This window comes from Lepidochelys kempii, chromosome 1 (assembly GCF_965140285.1).
Source record: "Lepidochelys kempii isolate rLepKem1 chromosome 1, rLepKem1.hap1, whole genome shotgun sequence".
Classification (NCBI taxonomy): Eukaryota; Metazoa; Chordata; order Testudines; family Cheloniidae; genus Lepidochelys; species Lepidochelys kempii.
The window spans coordinates 287,834,258-287,846,447 of record NC_136380.1 but is presented as its reverse complement, the minus strand read 5'-3'; the positions used below and the strand labels follow the sequence as shown (position 1 = coordinate 287,846,447).

Sequence of the window (12,190 nt, the reverse complement as noted above, 5' to 3'; positions counted from 1 at the left end):
CATGTTCAAACATCATGTCTAAAATAATGCAAAATGCCACATGTGGATCTAAAAATCATAGCATAAAGACCAAATTGTCCCCTAACTTAAATCTCCTGCAAACCTACTGACTTAAACTGCACTGAAGAAAGTGTAAACCAGAGTAGATTTTGCACGGAAGAGTGTAGAATTAACAGTGACTGATGCTCTCTGTGCACCTTCAAAAGATGTTAAATTTATCTAGCCTAGGATCCGAAAGACAGCATGAAAATTATTTCCTTTTCCTCCTCCTCCCATTACCTCAACTTGTTTTCCTAGATTTTTACTAGCTTTAAGGTCTTATTATACACCATTGTACAGAGCTACAAGTTTAGATGGAACTATTAGCAGAGACCTGCAAATCCGTGGATATCCGCTTCATATCCACAGACCATTTTTGCAGATAGTGTATCGGATGCGGATACAACTGCACAGGGCTCTGCTCACCAGCAGCACCTGGCCCACAGTGTCCGGTTTGGGCAGCCTGAGGGGCGCAGCGCGCTCAAGGCTGGCAGCAAGTGGCCGGGCGGCAAGCCGGAATCGGGGCTGTCCAGCACCCACTCACTGCACCACTTCCTGTCCAGCAGCTCGGGCCCCTCGGGCTATGCCAGCATCCCCACCATGGCCTGGTCGGGCACCACTGGCTTCACTCCCAGCCCACTGACTCCTGGGCAGCGGGGCCTACCCCCAGCCACAGGGATTGAAGTGGGCAGAGCCCCAGCACCCCACCCCTTTGTCCTGCTGTGGTGCAACACACACTGCTGCTGCTGTCACTTGTGAGCCCCCAGGAGCAGCAACCAATGATACACCCCTTTTCCCCCCAGCCCCTTTCTCCTTGAGGCCCCACCCCTGTGCCACCCATTATCCCCAGTCCTTGCCCTTATGCTGCCTCTTCCCTGCAAGACCCACCCCCTGCTCACTCATCTCTGCTCCCACACCACTTTGCTAGCCCTTGTGAGATGGCTTGCTGCTGCGGGATACATATAAAAGACACCTAGTGGATCATGGGTCGGATGCATGTTAATTTTGGCGGATGCGGATCCACATTTTTGAATGCGTGCAGGGCTCTACTAGTCATAAGAACAGCCATACTGGGTTAGACCAATGGTCCATCTAGCCCAGTATTCTGTCTTCCGACAGGTGCTTCAGAGGGAACAAACAGAACAGGCAATCAAGTGATCCATCCCCTGTCGTCCACTCCCAGTTTCTAGCAAACAGGGACTGTATTGAGCATCTGCGTGAAATCTCACTAGCTCAAGTGATGAGTAGAAGTAAAGATACAGATAAGATAATTGATAAGAGATGGCATGTATGTAACATTGTTCCTTTAAGTTTAGTGTAGCTACTGATTGGGGTAGTGTCTTCATAATACCAATTCTTCTATTAGTCTTCCATGGACCTTAATGGTGCCATAATTATCTCTTGACAGTTTTCCTTACTTGGGGAAGAGGACTGATGTTTAGTTTTTAGTTTCCCTCAGGATCCTGGCAGGAATATAAATGGTGATATAATTTAAACTTTAAAATTATATATTTAGATTCTATCTCCCTTGAGAAAAACTTGAGAAAACTGTATACCAGAATCTAATAAAAAGAAAAGGAGTACTTGTGGCACCTTAGAGACTAACAAATTTATTTGAGCATAAGCTTTCGTGAGCTACAGCTCACTTCACTGGATGCATTCAGTGGAAAATACAGTGGGGAAATTTATATACATAGAGAACATGAAACAATGGGTGTTACCATACACACTGTGTGTTACCTAATGTTGATCCCAGTGACGTAGGGAAGGGGTAAAGTGAACACTAGCTTAATCATTCTGGAAGCCGGTTATCTCTGCTAGTGGTCATGTGGGAAGGTCTCTAACTATTATTACTGGGCGTGGGATGAAATCCTCTGCTGGCTGCTGAGAATGAAAGAACCTTCTTGCTCTCTCTCCACCCAAATCCCAGATACCACTTCCCCCACTCCTCCAAATACTTGTGGTGGATGAAAAATGCAATACTGCCGTCTTCTCCTGCGGGATTCCCTATCACCTTCATTTGTCTGCCCAACCCTGCTTTATGTGGTATTGATACATTGTTCAGTGCCTATCTACTCTGTTCACTGCTCTGCTTAAAGTGCTTAGGAAGGGCAGGGAGAAAAGCACTTCTCTTTTCACTTTGCATGATGCAAGTTTAGCAGGCAGAGCAGGGGGGCGCTCCTGAGACAAAACTTTCAGCTCCCACCTCTCCCATGTGCTTAAGCAGAGCAGTGAAAGGGGATACCAAAATCCTTGGTAATCTGTGCTCACTGACAAAGGATAAGTGCATTTCCAGTTTTGGGTTTTAAGTCAATGGGAGTTGTGGGTGCTCAGTTCTTCTAAATGAAGGGGTCTGATTTTTCAGGTGCCTAAATATTTATTTAGGGGCCATATTTTAAGCACATAAGTTAGAAAAGTTTAATCTTGTGAGAGGGTCCAAATTCAGCTTTAGTTTCGCCACACAGAAGCCTGTGCGGTCCCAGGATGGCAAGGAAGGCAGAATTTGGCCCGATATTTAACAGTTAAGGTCCCTCAAGATAAAAATATTAAAAGTGTCAATATTAATTAGCATTAACATTTGAGAACAAGCCTCCATTGGGGTGGATAGTCTAGATGACCTACTAGAATTAGTCCATCTCTGAATTCTTTGATTCTCTTTTTAGTTTGGTCCTTACTCATTATTTGCTGATCAGTTATTTCCTTAAATCAAGAGTGAGTGAGTGGTCTGGCAGCTGCTTTCACACTTAATACCAGTGATGATTGATATCTAGCCAAAACAGAAGAGACTGGACTTTAAAAATCAAATTCTCTTTCAGACAAGTACTGTTGTATTCAGAAAATGTGAAGTCACACATTTACCTTTATTTTTAACCCTACATGAAAGAGCAACTCTACCTACTATAGTTCTTCATGCTAATTCGCCTATAATGATGCAGCTTTATCTAGAACACAATCATAGATTTGATCATTGCTACAATTGCTCTTGCTTAAGCAAAAACAGATTAATCAGGATTATGTGAACATGTTTCTCAAGAATGTAGTTCCTCATCTCTAACTTTATACCGTATTTCTTAGAATAATTTCTTGTTCCATGATCAAATGAAAAGTACTGCACGTACATAAATTTCTTTTCAGAACACTTGACAAGACATGCATAAATGTAGGTGTACGCTAATGTCCTTATTAAATTGGATTTTTAAATTTCTTTAAATAAAAAATTGATTCCCAACTGACCAAAATTGATTCCCAACTGACCGGTAGCTGTCTGGCATTGCAAGCTTCCGCAGGGCTATTGCCGCTCGCTTCTCAACTGTGAGGGCTGCTCTCTTCTTGGTATTCTGGCACCTCAGGGCAGGGGAAAGCAAGTCACAAAGTTCCATGAAAGTGCCCTTACGCATGCGAAAGTTTCGCAGCCACTGGGAATCGTCCCAGACCTGCAACACTATGCGGTCCCACCAGTCTGTGCTTGTTTCCTGAGCCCAGAATCGGCATTCCACAGCATGAATCTGCCCCATTAGCACCATGATGCATGCATTGGCAGGGCCCATGCTTTGAGAGAAACCTACGTCCATGTCCTGATCACTCACGTGACTGCGCTGATGTCGCCTCCTCGCCCGGTATCGCTCTGCCAGGTTCTGGTGCTGCATATACTGCTGGATAATGCGTGTGGTGTTTAATGTGCTCCTAATTGCCAAAGTGAGCTGAGCAGCCTCCATGCTTGCCTTGGTATGGCGTCTGCACAGCTAACTCAAGGAAAAAGGCGCAAAATGATTGTCTGCCCTTGCTTTCACGGAGGGAGGGAACGGGGGCCTGACGATATGTACCCAGAACCACCCGCGACAATGTTTTAGCCCCATCAGGCATTGGGATCTCACACCAGAATTCCAATGGGCAGCGGAGACTGCAGGAACTGTAGGATAGCTACCCACAATGCAACACTCCGGAAGTCGATGCCTGCCTCGGTACTGTGGAAGCGCTCCGCCGAGTTAATGCACTTAATGCACTTAGAGCATTTTCTGTGGGGACACACACACTCAAATATATAAAACCGATTTCTAAAAAACCGACTTCTATAAATTCGACCTAATTTCGTAGTGTAGACATACCCTATATTTTCCCAAAGAGCTTGAGAGTTGGTGTTAAATGAGGGACACAATAGTCTTGATTTCAGCACCAAAGTACTTTTTACTTGTACTTGTTGGAATAGTGGGTGAATCCAGGAAGACTATATATCTTTTAAAGTTATCCATAAATTAGAAAATACACATTACAATATCATTGTGACTGGCTTGGACTTTTAGTAAGTTGGACATCTTACACCCATTTAAAAAATATTGAAATCAGCTACATTTTTGAAGTTGTAGCCCTGGAACTGTCTAACTTCAGAGCCCTATTTCAAAGGATAAGTTACATTGTGGTTTAATATAACTAAATGTTGCATTCAGTAGGTTTGTTACTACAGTTTGAGAGACAGCAACACACAAATCCCTGAAGGGGCAAATGTAAGTAGACCGATGCTAGGAACTACAGAAATAGAGCAGTCGCCAAGCCCTCTACTTGTATCGCAATCAACTACCTGAGTATGTCAAATATCAAAGCATCTGCTCCCAGGCACAAAATACTGAGTTGAGAATTATACCGTTTTTGGCTAGAAGTCATAAATCAAGGCGCAGTTAGATCAGACGTGGGTTTCCCCACTAGCCATTCGTCATAGGTTAATGAATTCACATGCGGATAAACATCTTTACACCGTCTGACTTTTTATTGTAGCTGCTCTTCAAATACTTTATAACAAACAGACACCTTCCCCCCCCCACCCCCCCGCCACCCCCGGTCTCCAGCGGCTCCGGAGCTTGCCCCGCAGCAGCCTACCTGCCACGGACCGCCCGACGCTGTGCAGGGCGGTGATGGAGGGGTGCCGCCGGTGCACCTCCTCCAGGAACGTCCCCAGCTGCTCGCTGCGGTGATAGCTGAACTCCAAGCCGAGCAGCGCCGGGAGCAGGAGCGCCAGGCACAGGCTGCCGCCCGCCTCCTGGAAGCAAACAGAGACGCCGTGTGACACCGGGGGGCCCCGCTCGCCACGGGCCCGCCGGCTCCCGGGGCTCAGCGCCTCCTCGTCCCACCGCCCCTTCCCCCGAGACGCCGGGCTGAAGCCGGCCTGTCGTCCCGCCCGGGCTGAGACAGGCGCCCGCCCCACACGCCTTGTTGCCGGCAGCAGCAGCCCGGGGCGCGCTCCTACCCGCATGGCTCTGGCTCGGAGCAGCAGCGGCGGCGGCGCCCGCAACCTCCCGGCACAAGCTCGGCAGCCCGGGCAGGAGGCGGTGTGACACCCTCAGGGGACGTGCCCTGCCCGCTGACTGACGCAGGAGCCATCCAGTCTGGTCCCCGGGGCCCGCCCATGGAGGGGGGCGGTGAGAAGGGGTCGGGTCTGTTTCCCCCTCTCCCGCCCTCACCAGCCCCGGCGGAGCTCGAGGCTCTGCGGGAGGCAGCCGGGCGGCGTGGAGCGTGGACGGTCTCACCTACTCCAGGAAAGGTTGGTGGGGGGCAGCTGAGCCCTCAGCAGGAAGGGTCCCTGCCGTGGCCACCGGCCTGAAATGCTGAGCGGGGTAATGCGAGGCTCAGGGGCTGGAAACGTCCCGCTGATTGCAACGTTGCGACAAGCCCATGGCTGAGCCTTTTCACGCCAGGGATCCCCACTAAATCCCACTTCTCAAAAGGAAAAACCAGTCCCCAGTCACATGGGGTGGGGCGGGAAGAAGGGTGGTGAGGGGCAGACTAGGTAGAGGGGTAATCAGGGGTGGCTGCTGCTGCCTCAGTTTCTCCAGCTGCAGAAGGTGGATAATACACCTGCCTCTGTGACACAGGTGTTTTAATATACTTAAAAATAGGCAACGATTTAGTTAAGCAAAGAAGATTAAAGAGGATTTTTCATGGAAAAATGTAAATGTTGAGGGGGTGAATATAAACCATGAAACTTTAAAATAGAAAGTATGTGTGTGTACACAAAGTTTTATTACAAGCTACATCTATGAGGAGAACATAAAAGAGAACACCTGCTAGCTGGCGTAGACAGACACCTCTTACATATCACTGCATGCATTTTAAAATGTCCTTGAGTCACATTTGTGTGATGTCAGGTTCTCCTCTTCCACTTTTGCTTCCCTCTCCCATAAGAAGCCCTTTTTAAAAGTTACTTGTTTAAGTTTTAACAGTTTACAGATGATCACTGTACAGGTATCTGAAATACAATATATGGCTCCAGGCCTGCAAAGACTTAAGCACACCTTTAACTTTATACACTGTGAGTAGTCCCATTAAACATATGTGTATTTGCCTGCTAAAGATAAAATGGCAGAATATTTTTCATTTAAACCCCTGTTCTTACATGCTCATAACATTCACCTTTTGGGGCTGAACTTGTCCATGTCCATCCTTGAGGTCTGCCTAAATGTGCTTTGTTGGTTTAAATTTGAACAAATTCTTTTCAGCAATTTGAGTTATGTAAGTATGAAAAGTAAACACCATTCTCATTAAAAAAACCAAAAACCCATACATCCAAAAACAGGGCTACAGTAAAAATAATTGATGTTTAAAGCCTCCAACTTGGTATGGACAAATCCTTCACTGAAAACTAATGTTGGTAGTAAGCATTTATACAGTTCTGTAAATGTCAGGGCTTTGTACAGCTTTAGGTCAGGGTCCTGAAGTATTTATAATGTAAAGACAAGTAAAAGAGCGAGGAGAGAATAGAGTATTTGCTGTATACCAACCCCAACTCTGCAATGACATGGAACAGCCATTCTCATAGGAAGACTTTAAAATACTCTTGTTCGCTGGGAGAAGCACTCATGTTCCCATAGCCTGTCAGAACCTTCCCCCCCAAAACAGCGAATTGTGCTCATCATCACTAATCCCAATCATAAAAGGAGCACATACACAATATCTGGGTGCAGACAAAGGATTGACCAGTCTGTATGCACACAAAATTCAATTATCAGCTACTGTACATGCTTGCACGAGGGCATGATGCTGTGCTATAAAAGTCAAAGTCAGTGTGCTGCAAGCTGGTGTTTGGAAAAATCTTCCTAACAAGTAGCAATAAAAAGTTTATAGTGTACCTAACACCCATACTGTGTTTCTGAAACACCTTAAAAAAGCTGCTTCAGAATTAAACTAAAAATTCTAATGAATTATCTTCCCCCTCTCTTGCCTTCCCTCCTCCCTCCCCCCTTCAATGTTGCAATCAGATATATGAAGGCACAGGGGCCAGCCAAACAGAATTGAGTATAGAAGCAGGGCTGCCTCGCCCTGTAAAAGTCAAGCTGTCTTTGTTACGGCTGTCCAGCTCAAGTTGGGATTTACCACTGTTGCTTCCCAGAGGATCTGGTTTATCTGAGACTACTGGAATGGCAAAGGTAGTCAGGGGTATCCTTGGGGTTCAGTTTATTATCTATTTATTATTGTTAATAGTGAACAAAGCCCAGGGACTAGAATACATATTCCTTATGTATATCCCTATGTTTGTAATTTTTGGCTAAAAATTTAGCCTTTTTAAAAATTAATTCATACATCATGTCAGCATGGTCCAGGGATAGGGCACTGGACTAAGTCAGGAATCCTGGGTTCTGTCCAGGGCCCGTGCAAGGATATTTTGCACCCTAGGTGAAACTTCCACCTTGCGCCCCCCCTCCCCTGCACATTGGTTCATTGAGGGGCAAATCCCAACGAGCCTTTATAGACCTCCGGGGCCAGCCTGCCCAGGGGCCAGCTGTGCCCAGGGGCTGCTCCCCAGGCCAGGTTCCCCCCTCCCCACCCCCTGAACTCTCCTGGAGGGTGCACAGCCCCCCCTCGAGCCCTCCCCATCCCACCCTGGTGGCCCCCGTGCTCCCTGTCTCCTGCCTACCCCAACCCCTCTCCACACCCCCGCCCTCTGACAGTCCCCCCGAGAACTCCCAACCCATCCACCCCCCCCTGCTCCCTGCCTGCCCCGACCCCGCTCCTGCCTGCAGGAGCCCCCCCCCACCCCGGGTTGGTGCTGGGCCACAGCCTAGGCAGGAGGGGCTGGGGGTGCGGATGTGCCCCGCTAGCTGCGCTACCGCCTTTGCAGGTCTGCTGCCCCCTGAGTCACGCCAGCTCACCCATGGCTGGGGCTCACCGCCCCCGCAAGCCAATGCTCTGGCTCTCCGGTGCCTCCAGAAGACAGCTCCTCCCTGCCGAGCCAGGGTACCGCTTTTTGGCGCCCCCAACCACTTGGTGCCCTAGGCAACCAGCTAGCTCACCTAGTGGTTTCACTGGCCCTGGTTCTGTCCCTGACTCTGCCACTGACCTTGGGCATGTCTTTTTATCTCTCAGTTCTCCTGTTTCTCCATCTATAAAATGGGGATAACATTTGCCTAATTCCCACTTGATTTCAGTGGGAATTAGATGCCTAAGTACCTTAGAGGATCTGGGCCTCTGAGCACTACCAGTGAAAAGTGCTATATAAGAATAAGTATTATATTCTGAAATCTCCTAAGTTTTAATTGCAGCAACTTTTTACTGACAATTTTTAATTGGTAGAATGAACCAAACATGGTCATGCAAATAATTGGGTTATTATTACAAGAAGAATACCTGATGTTTATGACTTCATCTTTAAAATGCTTTACAAATATTGTACAATTAAGGGCCCAATCCTTCATTCCTTCCACTGAAGTCAGTGTGAGTTTCAGTATGCCACTTTTAGATGCACAACAAATGCAGGCTCTAACTGCTTTATTAGACAAATGTAAGTCACATTTTAAAGTATGTCCCATTGTATTTTAAAAGTGATCAATATAGCTGTGTAAAATATACATATTTTTCTGTAGGAGTAACAGCATTTCCAACCAAGTGTTCAAAAATCATAAGTCAGACCCCCCCCAAATCACAATATTAGCTTTAAAATCATAAGATTCATTTAATGTTTTTATTTCTCCTATCGTTTGAGCGTTTAGGGCACACTTGAATCATATTTTCATTTCAGGCTTTTTGCCACAACTATGAGGACTAAAAATGTACTATTTTTTTAAATAAAAAAAATGAAAACTGAGATTCTCACCCAATCCCATCTCTCCAGGAGCTGGGGCTTTAAGAAAAATAGCAAATATTGAAAGATTTACAATAAAATTGCAAGAATTGGCAACAATGAAAATCCAACCCTCCATCTCTCCACGCTGGTGTCAGCAGAGGGAGTATGGACAGCACAGGAAAGACAGTCTCCCTGCTCTCACTTCCTGTGCCTGAGGCCACTGTAGCCCTCAGAAACTGGAAGAAAAGCAATTACAGGGAAAGTTCTGCTCAGTCTCTGCATTCCTCGGATGGAGCATGTTCAGTGCAGACAGAAAAATCCTCAAAGAATTTTGCTGCCCAACTCCACAAATCTCTACTGAACATTTGTGAACTGAGACTTTTCAAAAACTCATAATTTACCCAAATTTGAGTGAATTTTCCCAAGGCACCAGTGTGATTTCTTTTCCCTCTCCACCACCCCTATATCCAGCCACATTTCAAATCCCTGCTCCAAAAGCATTGAGGTGCTAGAGCTTCTCAACATGGCAGTTGTAATAATTTTTGTTAACATGGGCAAAACAATGTATTTTCCCCCATTTTCATTCTTGGAAACAGCTGACCCATATTAGCTGAAAATGCCAAACAAACAAAACAAAGCTAAACGAAACAAAAAACAGCCTATGGCAGACACCCAGCATGGAAACTTTCAGCCCAAGCACTTAAAGTTTGGCAAAGCTATGAGCAAGTGAAAACGGGATCTTATAGTTGAAAGTATCAGGCAACTTCAACTATATGCAGTGCTACCAACTTTGGCTATAAAATTGGAAAGGATTGGATTATTTCTACAAAAATTAAATACTTTTCTTGTTTTGGACCAAGTGTCATTCCCTTGATTTAGAGAGATGTCAGCCTTAAGATCTATTTCCCAAATATTTTCAACACCTTTTATAATGATTGTTAAAGTCTGAGGTTGAAAGAGCCTGACATAGGAAAGTCAAAGAACCTGCAAAGAAAAAATTAGGATAGCATCAAGATTTATTTTAAAACATGCTTCAGAGGCATGCTTCAGAAATTGGTATATGACAATTTTTTTAAAGTCCTCTATCTTGTGACACCTTGCAATGAAAGTAAAATGGCAGTAGTGTAAACCTATCTTTTGTAATTGTCCAGTGCAAGGTCTTTTGCACCTTCTTCTGAAGTATCTTGTACTGGTCACTGTAAGAGACAGGATACTAGATTAAATGGACCATTGTTCTGATCTAGAATGGCAATTCCTACATTTCTATTAGAAGAAAACTCTCTGCTTTGATTACATAAAAAGTTGTCAAATGTTATAAAATTGTGTTAAACTATTTTAAGTAAGTATTTGTATTGTGCAATTTAGTTTATCAAACATTTACATTTTAAAAATGAAGATATAAGACAGCTAAGTTTCTAGTTGCAGGGCTGCTTGAAAGATTATCCTAATGGCACCATTCAAGTGAGTGGGGGAGGAAGGCAAATTTCTTCAGCCTGTATTGAGTCTAGGATGGGTCATAGTTCTATTGACAGACATAAAAAAAAATCAATGTACATGACTCTGAGGTAGAAAAGGAGGATGCAAATAGCATGGTGAAAAAACATGGATGTAATTACTTAACTTGACTGGAACAATTAAAATCACATCTGATGTCATGCAATTGTAACCTTTGGGTGGGCTAGAGTTCACTTCGTTTCCTGTCTCTAGTGCCTTAAAAAAACAAACCCCAACTCCCATAGAAAGTAGCTGGATACCCAGAGTTCAGTCTCTAAGGATTTTCAGCAAGGATTGCACAGGGTCAACCTCTCCACATTCAAGTCTCAAAAGGAACTAAAGAAATGAATTTAATTAGATAATTTTATAAAATCTTATGATAAAGAAATAAGAATAATTTTTACAGCAGGACCTGGCTATTTTATAATCCACAGACATTACCTTCACAGTTATACATAAAGAGAACAAATTAAAATCTGAACAGTCCAGTCCCCACAGAAATACAATGAGAAGAAACTGAAAGTTCCCAAAAGCTTAGGTTTAGTTCACCTAAGTCTCAGTTAGAGTCTTTGATCACCAAATCTATACAGTCTGCTGAGTCTCAAACAACATCTTCCTTCCACTTGCTTGTAGGAATCTTCAGCTGGAATCTATGCAGACTCTTCCTCTGCTGAAATCACTGCTAGCCGGTCAGCTAACTGATTAACCAATCACTCAGTTAAAGTGTATAGATTTAAAGAAAACCCTGTTACAAGAAAATACAAAACTGAGAATAGCAAAATAGAAACGACTCTTTCCCCATTACTACATTTAAAGAAAAGTTGGTGAATCCGACTAGTTGAGACAATTTAACTAGAACAGTTTGGCTAAAATCAAAACATTCAACGCATACAATTAAAACATAAGTTATTTTTCGCCTCCCGATTTCCCCTTGCTATAATTAGCATTGCCCATGCTTCCCTGTTACAGGGTTAACAATATCACTAGCCTGCTGCAAAATGCTTCAAAGTTAGGGATAACAGCCTGCGTTCTGCTCCTGGGTTCAGCTTCTCCCAACTCACACAGGGCACATGGCTGTGGAAGTAGATAAAGGGAATTTGGATGCAGGCCTCTGAAATGAGCAGGAGTCAGGCTAACTCTTGCTTTAATAACACGAGATTTGTAGAAGCGGGGATAGTGCGAAGCGAGTGGAAAAGAACTGTGAAAGAGGCTGTTGTGACCTTGTATTAGATAAGAATAGAATGCTGACTATAAGAGAAACGGTGAGAAAAATAAGAGATCATGAGGGAATATGTATTAAACAATCTGCAGTTGTTGCTTATTATTGTCTGTAATAAAGGTATAAATACTTGCTCTAATTGTTTATCTGGGAGAGACCTGCCTAGGTGGGGGAAACCCTGTGTCCTAGTGCAGTCTCTCCCTCTGTGCAATTGCTTGAGATAATCAAGTGTATCTGATTTGCTGCACCCAACCTGAGAGTGAGAACTGTGTTTTTCTCCGACAATCTGGGGGCTGGTCCGGGATGGCAATGCCTGCAGAGACAACGGCAGCTGCTGCAAACCTTCTCCTTCGAACCCCATGGTGTCACATTAGGAGGAAGAGACCTTT

General features: G+C 44.7%; 1 protein-coding gene across 2 annotated transcripts in view; it reads right to left on the bottom strand.

The window, feature by feature from the left end:
* Positions 1 to 5,380, bottom strand: part of CPM (carboxypeptidase M) — a 66,114-nt gene extending 60,734 nt beyond the window's left edge. For both annotated transcript variants that reach the window (XM_073327826.1, XM_073327827.1), the window contains exons 1-2: positions 5,279 to 5,380; positions 4,912 to 5,071 (exon numbers count right to left, since the gene is read on the bottom strand). In XM_073327826.1, coding sequence (XP_073183927.1) covers positions 4,912 to 5,071; positions 5,279 to 5,284 — 166 coding nt within the window. In that variant the 5' untranslated portion in view covers positions 5,285 to 5,380. The remainder of the gene's footprint in view (positions 1 to 4,911; positions 5,072 to 5,278) is intronic.
* Positions 5,381 to 12,190: the final 6,810 nt, after the last annotated feature.